General features: G+C 34.4%; 1 protein-coding gene across 3 annotated transcripts in view; it reads left to right on the top strand.

Annotated features, from left to right (window-relative positions):
* Positions 1-16,694, top strand: part of LOC118190076 (poly [ADP-ribose] polymerase tankyrase-like) — a 346,106-nt gene that overhangs the window by 310,402 nt on the left and 19,010 nt on the right. For all 3 annotated transcript variants that reach the window (XM_085816925.1, XM_085816923.1, XM_085816924.1), the window contains one exon: positions 6,568-6,657. In XM_085816925.1, coding sequence (XP_085673051.1) covers positions 6,568-6,657 — 90 coding nt within the window. The remainder of the gene's footprint in view (positions 1-6,567; positions 6,658-16,694) is intronic.

Raw genomic sequence — 16,694 nt, 5'->3', positions numbered from 1 at the left:
AACAAAAAGTAGAATTGCTGCAAAAAATGGATAAAGGCATATCCTTTGATTCTCTAATCATTTCGAAATATGTTTATCAATTTCACACTGCTCTGTGGGGGGGGGATGACGCAGCGCGCAATGAACTGGATGTTGATCTGTCAGCGCTGTCCTTATCTACAGGGCAGGCTTAAAATTCCTTACTAAATGTAGTATTTCATCTCGGTGTACTCCGTCTTTGATATGATTTAAGTCATATTCCTCATCATTATAAATATCAGGAATACACATCAAATAGTTTTTTGGTTGCAATTTTCTAATTTCGGCTATGCGTAATGTATGCTTTACGCATGCGCACGTTGAAAGAAATGTTTAATAAAGTAAACAAATAAATATAAAGCTCTTTTTTTTTTTTTTTTTTTTTTTTTGTAAATTTTTATACCCTTTAGATCATAATTGCTCTTTATTTCACAAATTACGGTTTCATATTTTTAATTTTATAATTTCTGCATGCCATCTTACCAGATTTAAATTTGTGATCTATAATCCGGAATTGCCGAAGTCCCGACGACTCCGAATTAAAGTCTTTTGACTGTATTTTGAATCAGAAGAATAAACAAGGCTAATAAATGCTATAAAGCACAGTTTACGAAGCAGTTCTTAGCAAAAGCAGAGTGATTATGTAATAATTTTAAAATGTCTCTTTACTTTTTTGTTTTAAGAGTTTTTTCCATGTAATTGTTCTCGGAGTCTTCAGAATTCTCACACTATGCATCAATATTCTGAATAAAATAAATTTTTCCTCTGCCCCTTCCCCCAAAAAAAATTTTTTTTCCCCTTACTTTTTGCTGTTACAGGATGTGTAGGGGTAATTTTATCACTAGGATTTTTAGAGTGGCTACTTGCAAAGTTTAGAAGGATTTGAAGGCAAGATAGAGACACACTTCAAGATGATTACAGAAAAATGTCACAAAATAAAAAATGTCTCCATGGTATTAATACGTTGTGGCAATCTAATGTTCGAGTGCGTGCGCAGCCAATCCAGGTCATGTGATTTATGTAAAAACTGCTAGCACGGCAGTGAACTCACTCACTTCGCCCTTAGCTGCAGCATAGAATGTTTGAATTTTAGTTTAGTGGTTTTTGTTATTCGTTCTGTTATTTCAGTTGTGTTTAAAGTTATGGTATGTGTGAATAAAGGTTATGTTTAGGGAAATGGAGACATGTCAATTCAAGGATATACACCAAGCCACCATAAAATGGTGACCCGGCATCTACGATCAGGAAATGGCAATCCGGCTACTCGCATGAAGCGATTACTGGTTGTTCGTGTAAGAGTTTGGCTCCAGAGCTTTTGTGTTTTTCCCTTCAGCCACAGACATGGAGGAAACAGCAGCAGTCAAGATTCCAATTTACAATCCAATTCACCCGGCACTGTGGTTTGCTATATGTGAAGCAACTTTTGCTTTAGCTGCACTCACCATGCCTATCACAGATTCAAAGACAAAATTTAACTACTGTGTCGCTCATTTGCCGCCGGAAATTGCTGCGTTGTTTAGAGATATCATTCTCCGTAAACGTACAGATTCTTCTTACGAAGACCTCAAAGCTGCTATTACAGAATGCTGCGGTGAAAGCAGTACGAAATTACTCACCGGCGAGCAACTTGGAGATAGAAAGCTCAGAACTTCTATGAGTAATGACTAGGGCTAAAAAATACAACGTGCCTGACTCTGTTACTGGAATTATTGATGCACCAGATGCCACCAAATGTTCAGTCTATTCTAGCGTCGGTTGAGCCGCTCGATTCATCGAAAGCTGCCAGTATCGCGGATAGAATATTGGAAGTTACACCCGCTCAGGTAAGCGAAGTTTCGTCTCGTGTACCTCTCAATGTCTCTGAGAATTCTAAATTGGATTCCCTGCTGGAAGAAATGTGCAAATTGCGTAGCGAGGTTTTGTCTCTACAACGATCACACAGTGTTTCAAAAAATCGCTATAACAGGTAGCGAAACCCTTCAGCTAAAGCTGCTTCGAACTGTTCCTATTGTTGGTATCATTATAAATTCAGTAACAAAGCTAAAAAGTGTGTTCCACCATGTACATTCCAGGGAAAGTGTAGTGGCAACATGTGCTTTACACTCTGAGTCTCGTCGCCTTTTCATTAGAGACAGGAAATCGAATAGAATATTTTTGTGTGACACTGACTCAGACGTCAGTCTTCTTTCAGCAACCAGACAGGAAGCGCGTCAAACATCTATTATGATGTTTTCTGCAGCAAATGGTACCCCCTATTCCAGTTTATGGACAAAAAGCATTAAGTATTGACCTTACACTTTGTCATAATTTTAATTTTACTTTTTATGAGTGTAAAGTGTCAACAAATATTATTGGATCTGATTTCTTGCATTATTTTGATTTATTACCTGATTTAAGGAACAAAAAACTTGTTGATTTAAAAACACATTTAAAAATTAACTGCAGTGTAATTAACACACATTTATATTCTGTTAAAACAATTATTACATATCTATTTATGATAAATTACTGTCTAACTATCCATCATTGTCAAAGCTTCCTGATCTCAATGAGATTGTTAGCATAATACTATGTATTTCATTGAAACCATTGGTCCTGCTGTTTCATGTAAGCCAAGAAGATTAGCTCCAGATAGATTAAAAATTGCTAAGCATGAAATTCAGAAAATGATCAATTTAGGTCATATGCAACCCTCCAAAAGTAATTACTCCTCTCCTCTTCACATGGTGTCAAAAAAGGGCACAAACGAATTGAGACCTGTGGGAGATTTTCGGAGGTTAAACGCTCAGACAGTGAAGGTTAACCCCTTAACTGCCGTGGGCGTATATATACGCCTTGCTCAGCCGATGCGTTAACTTTGCGAATAATTTTAGGTGTAGCAGCGCAAAGCAAATGATAGCAGTTTGGAAGGACGTATATATACGCCTGGGGCAGTTAACGCATCGGCTGAGCAAGGCGTATATATACGCCCGCGGCAGTTAAGGGGTTAAGTATCATATTCCCAATATTTGCGATTTTGCAGCGGAGTTACATGGAACAAAGGTTTTTTCTCGATTAGATTTAGTTAAAGCATATCACCAAATTCCAGTTAATCCCTCTGATATCCATAAAACGGCTATTGCCACTCCTTTTGTACTTTCTGAGAGCACAAGAATGCAATTTGGGTTATGCAATGCAGCTGCAACCTTTCAACGCTTTATTGATGAAGCAACTCACGAGCTGCCAGAAGTATTTGCTTTTGTCAATGATATATTGATAGCGTCAAAAGACGAAAATGAGCATTTGATACACTTAGAAGCCCTTTTTGAAAGATTAAGTAATTATGGGTTAAGACTTAATGTATCTAAATGCAGTTTTTTTAACTTCTTTGGAATTTTTGGGTTTTCATGTATCTGAACTGGGTTTTAAACCTTTACCCGAGAGGGTAGAAGCTATTCAAAAATTTCCTAAACCAAACACATTAACTCAGTTAAGGAAATTTGTTGGCATATTTAATTTTTACAGACGTTTTGTCCCAAGAGCTTCACATGTTTTAGCTCCCTTGAATAGGTTACTGGAAAGCCGCATTAATAAAAGGAAACCTTCACAACCAAGCAAAACAAAAGAATATCCTCTTGAATGGGACGACAAAGCCGAGAATGCATTCGAAAATGCAAAAAAGGCAATTGCTGAGGCAACCCTTCTCAAACATCCAATTCCTGGTGCGACTTTGAAACTTTTTACTGATGCATCGGACATTGCGGTTGGTAGCTCATTAATGCAACTGCATAATTCAGTTTGGGAACCCATTATGTTTCTATCCGTTAAACTCAGCAGGAGTCAAAGGAAATGGTCAACTTATGATCGAGAACTATTGGCAATTTATTTGTCTGTTAGGAAGTTTCAGCACATGCTTGAAGGCAGGGTCTTTACAATCTACACTGACCAAAAGCCCTTAATATATGCTTTTAAGCAGAAGCCCGAAAAGTGTTCTCCACAACAACTTCATTATCTTGATTTTATTGGCCAATTTTCCACTGACATACGATACATCAAAGGTCGTGAGAATATCGTTGCTGATGCCTTATCTAGGGTAGAAATAGATGCAGTATCTGATTATCAACACATTGATTATAAAAAGTTATCCGAAGCACAAATTCAGGACTCTGAAATTCAAAATTCCTTATCTCAATCTTCACCAGTTTTTAAACTTGAAAAACATTACTTTCCTTTAGAAGATGTTACTCTTTACTGTAATATGGACACAGGTATACCTCGACCGTTCATACCTGAATCTTTTCGCTCTAAAATATTTCAGAAGATTCACTGTCTTTCTCATGCTGGTATTTCAACTTCAACAAAATTAATTACTAAGCACTATTTTTGGCCTAATATGAAGAAATTTATTAAAACTGCAGTTCAATCATGTCTAATGTGCCAACGTTCTAAAATTCATAGGCATACAAAATCACCGTTGGGTACCTTTTCCTTGCCTGATGCAAGATTTGCACATATCCATATTGATTTCATAGGTCCTCTTCCACTGTCTGAAGGAAACCGTTATTGCATGACAATTATTGACAGGTTTACCAGATGGCCAGAAGTCATACCTACTGTCGACATGTCAGCTCAGGCGACTTGTAAAGTGTTAGTGCCATAACTGGATAGCAAGATTTGGCTGCCCGGTATCAATAACAACTGATCAAGGCCGAAATTTTGAATCTCACTTATTTAAGGATTTAATGAAAATTTTGGGTACACATCGCATTAGAACTACTGCTTATCATTCTCAGTCCAATGGACTGATTGAGAGATTTCATAGGCAACTTAAAAGTTCAATAATGGCTCACAATAACCCAAAATGGACTGAAATTCTGCCTATTGTTCTGTTGGATATTAGATCTGCCATTAAGAAAGATATAAATGCTACTTGTGCTGAACTTGTCTATGGTACTACACTTGGATTACCCTCAGATATGCTGAATGCTACAAATATTTTATCGCCTACTGAATCTTATGTGTCACAACATCAATCAGTCATGCATTTAGTTAGACCTATTCCAACCTCTAGGCATATTCAATCATCAATTTATGTACATCCAGCACTTCAAACCTGTTCTCATGTATTTCTATGTATTGATTCTGTTAAACCACCTCTAACTCCACCTTATACTGGTCCTCATACTGTGGTTAAACAAATGGATAAAAATTTATTATTGAGGTAAATAACAAAATGATTACAGTTACAATCGATCGTTTAAAACCAGCATATATGTTGTCAGTATGTATAAATTCACCTGTAATTCCTCAGTTTCCACAGGAAGTCTGCGAAGACTCAAAAATTGTTCCAAAACAAGTAGTTACCCGCAGTGGATGTCGTGTTCATTTTCCTAAAAAACTAATTACTGTAATATGATTAAAGTTTTCTCTTGTGGTTTGCTGCAAATGTTACAATGTATAGATACTTGGAATAATTATTTTTGCATATGTATTGAGTTATATAAAATGATTATTAACTTTTCATTATTTTTGTTTAACTAAGTTATGCATTGTATGGGTATATATTCCAATCGGAATTGTAAATGTATTATTACTATTCATATATTTGCATTTCCTTTTGTATGTACAATTTTAAAGTATAACTGTTATTTGAATGTGCATATCTTAAACAGCCAACCCCTTTTGTGTTGCGACTGTGTCACTGGGGTGATACTCTGTGGCAATCTAATGTTCGATTGCGTGCGCAGCCAATCCACGTCATGTGGTTTATGTAAAAACTGCTAGCTCGGCAGTGAACTCGCTCACTTCGCCCTTAGCTGCAACATAGGATGTTTGAATTTTAGTTCAGTGTTTTTTGTTATTCGTTTTGGTATTTCAGTTGTGTTTTAAGTTATGGTGTGTGTGAATAAAGGTTATGTTTAAGGAAATTGAGTTATGTCAATTCAAGGATATACATCAAGCACATAACCACCACGCCACCATAACGTAATGGATCTATTTTAAGAGTGTTTTTGATGAATTTCTTACTTTTTGGAGAATTTTTGGAAGAATAATGAAAACATAATATTTGAGTGTTTTACATTTGATACTAGAAGTCTTTTCTTAACATGTTTTATCTTCTCTTTATTTTATCTCCTTTTCACTGTGCACAAACATGAAACATCAAAAATGCTTCAAATCTTCTCACATGGAAAGGCATTTATAGAAAGGATGTTTTCTATTAATAAAGAAATTGAAAAATAACAATTTTATATGTCTCAGTGCATCATATGCGGGGCTGGTGCTAGGCATTTTGCTACCTGTTGCAACCTCTGTGGAACCTAGATTCTGCTCCCAGTGTCTGTTATTTTCATGTGACTATGGATTAACTTAATGTTTAAAGGCCTAAAAATAACCTTTTATAGCAGCATTAAATCCTGCAAGCGTGGTTGGCTAGTGAATTTCTAATTAATTACTGAAAAATTGTATGTCTTAAAATACTACCTTTTCTTTGAGTTTTTTGTAAAATTTTCATTTAACTAAAATAGTATAGATTTCATTGTTTAATTAAAGTTTTTGATGTTTATGTAGGGAATTTACTTTGCGGATATGTTTACAAAAAGTCAGAAGTATTGTCTTCAAAATAATTCTTCAAATACAAAATGTATTCTTCTTTGTGAGGTAAGTAATATTTATCTTTAAAAATACACTTGTTTGTATGTTAGTTCCACATTAACAGATTTGCTGCAATTTTAGATATTTCAGACTTGGTAAAATTTCTAACTAAAACTGAAACTAGGCATTTTGTTAAATTTAAAGCAAATTCTTGCCTTGTAGTGCTTTGCTTCCTTAATTGCAAGGTGATTGTTATGTTGGTTTTGTATATTGTTTAATAACAAAGAGTGTTGTCAGTTGTCAAACTATTTCAACAAGTTTGACATATGAAGAATATTAACATAATAATAGACAAAAGTAAATTAATATTAATTATTTTTTCCATAATTCATAATTAAATGTTACATATTTATTTATATTTTCCAATGAATTATTGAAATGTACCATTTGAATTAATTTCTTAATTCTTTATATGCAAATACACTGGTTTATATTGCCTCATTTTTACACTCATTTACTATAACACTTGTTTAAAACTCAATTTGTGAAAATTCAAAATTTCATACTTTTTGTATCAAAAAGCAGCTGATTTTTACTTTTTAATAAGAGTAATTTTGGAAAAGATACATATATATGTAACATATAAGAAAATGCGATAGCTGTTTTAAAAATAATTGCCGACATCAAAATCAACATTCTAGATTTGGGGATCTTATAAATTTATCTGCTCTCCTAAATTTGAGAATCTTCTATGTTATGTAACAACCTCAAATTAACTAGTCACAGATTAGCTCTACTTATACCTCAGACTTTGTATAAATATCCACTTGTTAACTTACTGTGTCATTTCCTTTTAAAAAGCCAATGTACATAGAAATTTATCATTTTTAATTATGATTGAATAAGTGTCTGCAAAAGTAATTGGATATGTGTGAAAATAAAGGCTAAACAAAATTCAGTTTTGTTGCCTTCATCTGCACCTTAACCACCAGCCACAACTGCTATCGAAAGCTGTTAAGAGTTCCAGGCTTTGACTGTGCATTCTAAATCATGGCGCATATATATATATTTTATATATATATATGTATGTCATGATTATATGTATATATATATATATTAAATCATGACATATATATATATATGTGGTAGGGGAGTTGAAGATTCTTTGCTAGGGTCAATTAACAAGTTTAATGTTTTCCACACAGAACATTCAATAAAAATAACAGAAGAAGGTACCTTAAATCGAGTCACAGTGCTGTTTGATACAAACAGGTTTCCACATTATCACTTTTACCAATTTTATAACATAGCAGCTTAGTGCCTTACTCGCACTTGCTGTCATATATGCAGTTCAATTTACCACCTTCACGTGAAAACATAGAGTTCGTTATTTAACCACCTTCTCGGAGAGACAGCTGTTAGCAATTAATTAGTTCCTTTATTAAAAACACATTCCAAAATTCTTCTTCAAAACATTAATTGTTAAATACTTGCTTTATTCAGTAACATTACTGATCAAAAACTTACAGTTCAAAATATTATCGTTCTGAAAAAAACTGTTGTTGCCAATCGAGAAAATACATTTTAAATAAAATTAATACGTTGCGTTTACATTTGGGCATCCTGACTTAGTTACGACCTCGGAACATTAAGAACTTATATTTAAAAAATTAAATCTCTAATATTAATGTTTATAGTTCGAAAGTCTTTAGCTGTCATATAGATTCACCGTCGTTTTCTATTCTTTTTCCGTGTCCTAGTTTTAGTAATATGCGGCGTGTTGTTATCGTTATCCCCAGTAACACTAATGTCATCACCATCATCATCATCTTCTTCTGATTCAGCTTGACACTGCCATGACTTTAATTGGCTCACATGAGCTGTCGTACTAAAGAAATGTCCTTTCACCTTCTCTTCTAATTGAGTCACTCTATAGGTATCACTTGGTAAAACTTCTGTAACTAGCAAAGGTCCTCGATACTTTTGTTGTGTTTTGGTTGATTCTCCAGTTGATTTAGGTACTCTTCTCATAACTACTATTTCTCCTCGTTCGAATGTTAAAGAATTGCTTTTCTTCTTGTCATAATTTGCTTTCATTTTCATCTGCATATCTTCAATTCTCTTTCTAGCTTCATTCTGTAAAATTACTGGATTCTCCCATTCATCTGCGTCTTCATCTGCAATCATCCTCATCAATCCGTCGTTAAATTTTGGTGAATAACCGTGAAGCATTTCGAAAGGAGTTTTATTTGTAGTCTTATTTATCATATTGTTTAAATTTTTTTTGCATTTCTTAATCTTTTTGTCCCAGTCTCTCTGATTCGGATTTTCCATACTCGTTTTAATCGTAGCCAAAATTGTTCGATTTGCTCTTTCCACCATTCCATTACCACTTGGATGCTGAGTTGAATTGAGTGTATGACTGATTCCATTATTTTGACAGTACTCTCAAAATTCCTTCACTGTGAAACATGTTCCTCTATCGCTGATAATTTTTTCTGGTAACCCAAAATCATCTACAAAACTCTTCAATGCAACTAACACATACTTGGTTGCAGTACTTTTCATAGGATATAAGCGTGTAAATCTCGTAAAAATATCAATTATTACAAATAATTCTGTATTTCCTCTTGAACTTTTTACGAATGGTCCTAAATGATCTATATGTATAATTGCAAAAGGTCTTCTACCAGGTCTGATTGGATGCAGTACTTCTTGTTTCTTACCACTAGGCATTTTATTTACTAAGCATTCGAAACACATCGAAATGCGACGCATAACATATCGTTTCATTCCTTTAAACCAGTATGATTCCTTGATTTTGGCAACAGTTCTGTCTGCTGAAAAATGTCCCAAAAGATCGTGAAATTTTACTACAATACCTTTTCTCATCGATTTAGGTATGACATATAACAATTTCTCCTTTTCCTGATCTTTCACTTTACGAAACAATCGATTATTCTTCAAGACGTAATTTTCAGTTACATATTTCTCTGCATTCGTTCTATCATTTATCTTTTTCTTTAAAATGTCTATTAATTTGTGTAATTATGGATCTGAATGCTGAATCATAAGAATTTGTTCATCTATCGTTAGCATTAAACAAACTTCCAAGTTGTTTTCAATTATAGAGTCTAAAGTTTCTTCTGGCTGATCAACTGGCGATCGGCTCAATGCATCTATGTGACTCATTTTTTTGCCTTGCCTGTGCTTTATTTCAAGATTGTATTCCTGGATCAGATTACTCCACCTTGCTATCTGAGGATTTGAAGTTTTCTTCGCGTTTAAATAAACTAAAGCTTGGCAGTCTGTAATTACCGTAAATCGGATTCCAATTAAAAATTGTCGAAGTCGTGTCAAAGTCCAAACTATAGCCATTAATTCTAATTTGCTTGAATGATAATTCTTTTCTGTTTCTGTTGCCCCTTTACTTACACAATAAACTAAATGCCACTTTCTATCTTCAGCTTTTTGCAACAGCATTCCTGCCAGTCCTTTGTTGCTTGCGTCTGTGTGCACTTCAGTCTCTGCTTCGGGATTATATAATGCTAGTATTGGTTCATTAGTTAAATGATCCTTTAAAGTACTGAATGATTCTTGCTGATCTTCGTTCCAACGAAATGTTTCATCCTTCCTCGTCAGTCTCGTTAGCGGCTCAGCTTTCTCTGCGTATTTCAGTACAAACCTTCTAAAGAAACTTGTAAGACCTAAAAATTGTTTAACTTCATGTTCATTGGTTGGTTTAGGAAAGTTTAATATGGTTCGTGCTTTTCTTGGTCCAGGTTGCATACCATTTGATTTTATTAGAAATCCCAAATACTCAACTTCATCTTTTCCAAATTCGCATTTCGTCAGTTTCAATGTTAGCATTGCTTCTCTCAATCTATCAAACACTTTCCTAAGTTTTTCCATCATTTCTTCCCAAGATTTAGCTGGAATTAATATGTCGTCCAAATAGCACAATACTTCTTTATTAAGCAATGGACCTAAACTTGATTCATAAGTCTCTGAAATTCTGCAGGTGCATTAGCTAACCCAAAGATCATATGTTCAAATTGACCAGTATCATCTGGAGTGATGAAAGCTGTTTTCAGTTTCGCTTCTTCAGTTAAAGGAATCTGCAAATATCCATGAGCTAAGTCCAATGTAGTGAAAACTTTACACTCACTAAGACATTCAAGAAGATCATGTAGTGAAAACTTTACACTCACTAAGACATTCAAGAAGATCATCTATCCTAGGGAGTGGAAATTTATCTTTAACAGTTTGCGAATTCAACTTTCTATAATCTATCGCTAATCGTAATTCACCTGTTTTTTTCTTTACGAGTAAAACTGGACTAGCATACGGAGATCTTGTTTCAGTAACAATTCCATATTTCTTCCATTCATTTATTATCTTCTTTATAGAAGCACTCTCTTCGGCATTGGTTTTATACGACTTCATGCAAATAGGCTTACTCCCTTCAATTTCTTTAATATCCATTTTTGTTAAGTTTGTACACCCTAATTCCTCCATATTTAATGCAAAACAATCTCGATACTCATTTATCAAATGTAAAACTTCCTGTTTTCTTTCTGGCGTAATATTGTTATTAACTTTAATTTCTTCTAAAGTAATCAGTCTCCTAAACTTCTTAATTTCATTTATTATCAGTATTTCCTTTTGACTTGAATTTTCAGTTTTCTGATCTGAACTTGGTTCAACTAATTCTGCTACTTCCGCTCTAGCGATACATTGATTCTCTTTCAAAATTAGTTTTCAATCGCTGTAGTTAGTGGCTGGTATCACTGTTTCTCCCTGTATTACTTCCAATAATGAGCCTAATTCATCTTCCGATCCACTTATTAAAACATAACCGTTATTTATTTCATCAGTTTTAACTTTCACGAAATTAACCGTATTACTTTCGATTTGAGTTTCTTGGGAAGCCTTCAGTTTAATTCGCGGAATGTTGATATCATTTTGCAACTGTAAAAACGGACAGTCATTAGCATAGCGTATGTGCAAGGTATTTCCTATCTTGGCGTATGCAATATACGGTAAATCAATCCATGTTCGACCAACTAATAAGTCGCATGGTTGCGTTTCATCTCCTACAATTAGAACTGTAATTTCCTTTCCTTCCACATTATCAATCTCTAAGTTAACAGTTACTTTTCCCAATGTTCTAGCGGCTGGTTTATTCTGGTTCCCAAAGCCAAACAATTCCTCCACATCAGGTTTTATAATAAGATTCAGTCTCTTAGCCGCAGACTGTTTCAATAAACACGAACTAGAACCCGTATCTATGATTGCAGTAATTTCTTCTCCATTATTGATGCAAGCATACTTTAAATATACAGCTGGTGAAACACCTGAATTCTGGTCCACGGATAAATTATTTTTAACATTTGTCAAGTCTGGATTCTTAGACGTACACTTTTTAAAAGTATGACCCTTTTCATTACATTTCCTGCAAATAATTTCTTTTTTAGGCTGAGGACAATCCGTCGCTATATGTCCATAATCATTACAATTGAAGCATTTCGGCTCACCCTTTTCATTGCGGATGCCAGAATTATATTCCCTTTTCCTTTCGTCTGTTTTATAAAACTTATCTCTCAGATTGTATTTATTATCAAAACTGTTTTTAAAACCCACTTTGAAATTACCATCTGTCTGCATGGAATCGTTAACATTTCTTTGTCTTGAATACTGATTATAGGATCCTTCATAAAATTTAGAACCAGATTTGGGCTTAGAATTATGCCTAAAAGTTTTATTTTCTACTTGAAGTACTTTTATCCCTGCCCGAATATTTTCATATTCATCTAGTTTTTCAGCTAACTCTTCAGGATTAATGAATTTAGACCAATCATCAATGAAATGGTCTCGGATAGCAGCGGGGACCCTCTTCTTTAATTGATCAGTAATAATAAGTTCTTTTAAAGAGTCAAAAGTCTGTTACATTTAATCCAGCAAGCCACTCTTCAAAATAATTTTTTAATTCAAACATGAAGTCCTTCCACGTATTACGCAAAGTTTTAATATGATCAAAGAACTTTTGCTGAAACTGTTCAGGGCTTAACTTAAATTTTCTCAGTAGCGGTTGTTTAACGTGCTTATAGTCGTTAGTTTTCTCTTCTGATTCACGGGCAATTAATTGAGTTATTTCATAAGGCAATAGGCCCAACAGCTGAGAAACCCAGTTTTGTTCTTCTAACCCAATACGTCGTGCCTGTCTCTCAAATAAAACTAGATAAAAACTTATATCACCTTCATTCAAATCATACTTATGCATTAATTTACTCATATCACAAATATTACTTCTACTAACATTAGAAGGAACAGAATCATTTACATTACTACTTCTGATTTCCGCTTCTATTTTCAATTTTTCAAGTTCAAATGTTCTTTGCTTATCTTTTTCTTCCATTTCAAATGCTCTTTGCTTATCTTTTTCTATAATTTCCATTTCAAATGCTCTTTGCTTATCTTTTTCTTTTTCTAAAATTTCTAACTTTTCCCTGTCTAAACAATCATTTATAATTCTATCTAGCATTTGTTTAGTAAAGTCTTCGTTATAATTCTTACTATTCAAAATCATATCTCTTAAGCCTACAATTTTAATATCAGAAGGGACATCTACATCAAGTTCCAAAGCAAGTTCTTTTAAATCACATTTTTTGCCTCTTGCCAAATAAGCCATCTTAGACTTCAATTTTCAAATACTAATACAATAATTATACTTAAGTTCTTTCCGTTTAATACTTAGACATAACATAAACAGTTTATAAATTCACGTATCTTTCTACTTTCAGTTTTGGCGAGCTTCCACATTCAGTTTAGGCTTAGCGTACGTTAAGGCAATACGTTGTTAAATCTAGATAATAATTCTAGTTTATCCCACTTCTGAAATGTTAGCAATTAATTAGTTCCTTTATTAAAAACACATTCCGTCAAAACATTAATTGTTAAATACTTGCTTTATTCAGTAACATTACCGTCAACATTACTGCTCAAAAACTTACAGTTCAAAATATTATCGTTCTGAAAAAAACTGTTGTTGCCAATCGAGAAAATACATTTTAAGTAAAATTAATACGTTGCGTTTACACATCTTACCATCTTCGCGTGGGATAGAAGACTGTCTGTGTATATCATATTCCTCTTTCACCTTGCTCTTGCCGATGACGTGTAGGTGACGCCCTCTGGTGGTTGTGTTGCATGAAAAAATACCACAGTTCGGCCTTTGTGACCCTTTTTCGCCCTCGAAAACACGGATCAGCGACACTGAAACATCAAGACAGCACCTGAAAATAAATTTTAAAAAAACAAAAGAAGTGCAGAAGAACCACACATAGGCCTAGACAGTAGCAGTCCAAGGCTTCATGTGATCAGCTTCTGTAGTGGTACATCCAGTACCTTCATGGTTTCCCACTTTTTCCACTTGGAAACGATCTTTGCCTTTCCTCACTATTTTACAGTATGGACCGAAGAACTTTGGCCTTAACTTTATACCACCTCCATACTGCGTTCTTTGTATGGCAACTAAATCGTTCACATTGTATACACCTGTTCCTCTTTTCTCTTCTTGTTATATGTTTTTCTACTCTTTTCCTTAATTTTTAGAATGTTTTTCCTTGCTTCCTCTCTCATATCTTCTCGATCTTTTCATCATGATATTTCTTTTTTCTTCTTCAAGAATTTCCAAAATCTTTAAGTCTTATCGATTTCTCATTTTAACACCAGTGAGGAGCTCAAATTGTGAATTCTTTATGCTTCTGCTCTTAGTGCTGTTCAAGATCCGTTGTACATCTCCAACATATTTGTACCACTTGGTTGGATCATCTATGGATAATTTGGATAGGACTGGAATCAGACTGAGATGAATTCTTTCCACTTGTCCATTTCCTCTAGGAATGCCTGTAGTTGTAAGTATGTGTTGGATCTTCTCTTGACTACAGTAATCTTCAAAGTCGTTAGAGGTAAACACAGTACCTTTATCACTTATAATTCTCAAAGGATTACCGAAAGTTGATTGTTGCAGTTTCAGCTTCTGCAATGCCTCTTGAGCTGATGTAGACTTTACTGGATAGAGTTATACGACCTTTGTGAATGCATCAACCACGTTTAAGATATGATTGTAGTTCTTATTTGTCGAAGTTAATGGTCCTATAAAATCTATATGAAAAGTGCTCGAAGGGATACTATCTTTTGGTATGGGATTCAGCAACCCTTCACACTTACCTTGTTTTCTGTCTCACAAAATACATTCTATACAATTTGAGATAACTTGTTCAATTCGTTTTCTAAGGTTAGGAATATAAAAGTCAATTTCAGCAGTGTCTAAAACGGAAGATTTTCAGCAGATCTTCCGTTTTAGACACTGCAAACTACATATGATTTCTACCTCTAATGCTTCAGGTACCACAAGTAGCTCGCGACTACTGTCGAACTTGTATAATGCTCCAATTTTTACTAGGAAATCATTCTTTATTCCTTGCTTGACTAAGGATTTTAGCAACTGAAGACGCTCATCACTTCTTTGCGCAGCTGCAGTTTTTGCTGTAACTTCTCCCTGAGAACAGGTAACCATCATGACAGCATTTCTACTTAACGAATCCACATGCTTCATTTGCTGCCCAGATCTGTGGACAATTTCATAGTCAAATTCTTCTAGAAGTAATGCCCATCTCGCCTTTTTAGGAGTTAAATCCTTCTTGAACATAGTCTTCTGGAAGGTGTCACAATCTGTAACTCTTCTGACCTTAGATCCTAAAAGGTAATTCCCGAATTTCTTTAGAGCTTCTACTCTAAAGACTTCAAGTTCATAACTAGTTAAAACTTCATGCTCATAACTAGATAGCTTCTCTTGTTGTAGGCTAGTTTTTTTACTCATGAGCAAAATGGGGTGTAACTGCCCATCATCTGACTTTTGTAGCAATACAGTGCCGAAACCATGACTGCTTGCATCCATATGCAATTCTAATGGTGCTTCTTGTTTAAAAATATGAAGAACTGGACTTGTCGATAAAAGTTCTTTCAATTTATTAAATGCATCTTTTTGCTCAGGCCCAAATTTGAATTCTCCGTTACGAAGATCACTTAGTGGTTTTGCTATTTTTGAATAGTTGGCAATAAATTTCCTAAAATACCCAGTAAGACCCAAAAAACTCTGAATCTGCTTAAGATTTTTGGGTTACGGGAAATTTTGAACAGCCCTAGTTTTTTCAGTAGAGGAGCGAATTGTACCATCCTCAAGAACATACCCAAGAAATTCTATTTTTCTTTTCAACAATTGCCATTTCTTAAAATTGATCTCCAAACCGTATTATTTGGCTACTTCTAAAATGCTTTTTAACTTTTCTAAACCTTCTTTCTTGTTTCGTGGTGGAATGATAAAATCGCCCATGTAAGTAACAACAATGTCATCCCGAATTAAATCTCTAAACACATTATAAATAAATCTTTGGAACACACTAGGGGACGTGCACAAACCAAAAGGTGCTTTTAGGAATTCGTACAAACCTGCATGAGTAATAAATGCCAAATATTTAGTGCAGTTTTCCTCCACCGGAACATGAAAAAAAACATTTTTTAAGTCTGATGTTGAAAAACACCTTTGCTTCACCCAAACAATCTAAAACCTCTTCTACTTGTGCCATGGGAAAAGAATCCTTAACTATTTTTTTATTTAACTGCCTGAAGTCAACACAAATTCGTGTCTTGCCACATTTTCTTCTACACAAAACAGTTGGCGAAGCATATTCTGAACACGATGGCTTTATAATCCCATCCTTTAACCATTCATCTATTTAATAATCAACAATTTTTTGGTCAGCAAAAGGAATTCTCCTCGAACCCTGAGAAACTGGAATTTCATCTTTTAATATTACTTTCATTTTTAAGTCTGTACTGCGCAGCTTCTCTAACAGTTTATACTCATTAATAAGAGTGGAAACGGTATTGCATAATCCTTTATCTTTAATGTGCGATAAATCGATTTCGCTGTCTTACTCAATGGCTGCAGAAAAAAGACAAAAAATTCCTTTCCGAAGAGATGGAGTCATTTTCATATTGCGTAATCATCACTCCCTCAGACCAGATGTCAGCTAGAC

The sequence above is a fragment of the Stegodyphus dumicola genome, chromosome 5, assembly GCF_044657685.1.
Source record: "Stegodyphus dumicola isolate Sdum_Otavi_A_Nest chromosome 5, ASM4465768v1".
Lineage (NCBI taxonomy): Eukaryota > Metazoa > Arthropoda > Arachnida > Araneae > Eresidae > Stegodyphus > Stegodyphus dumicola.
The sequence above is the reverse complement of the archived record's forward strand: the minus strand, read 5'-3'. Positions and strand labels throughout refer to the sequence as shown.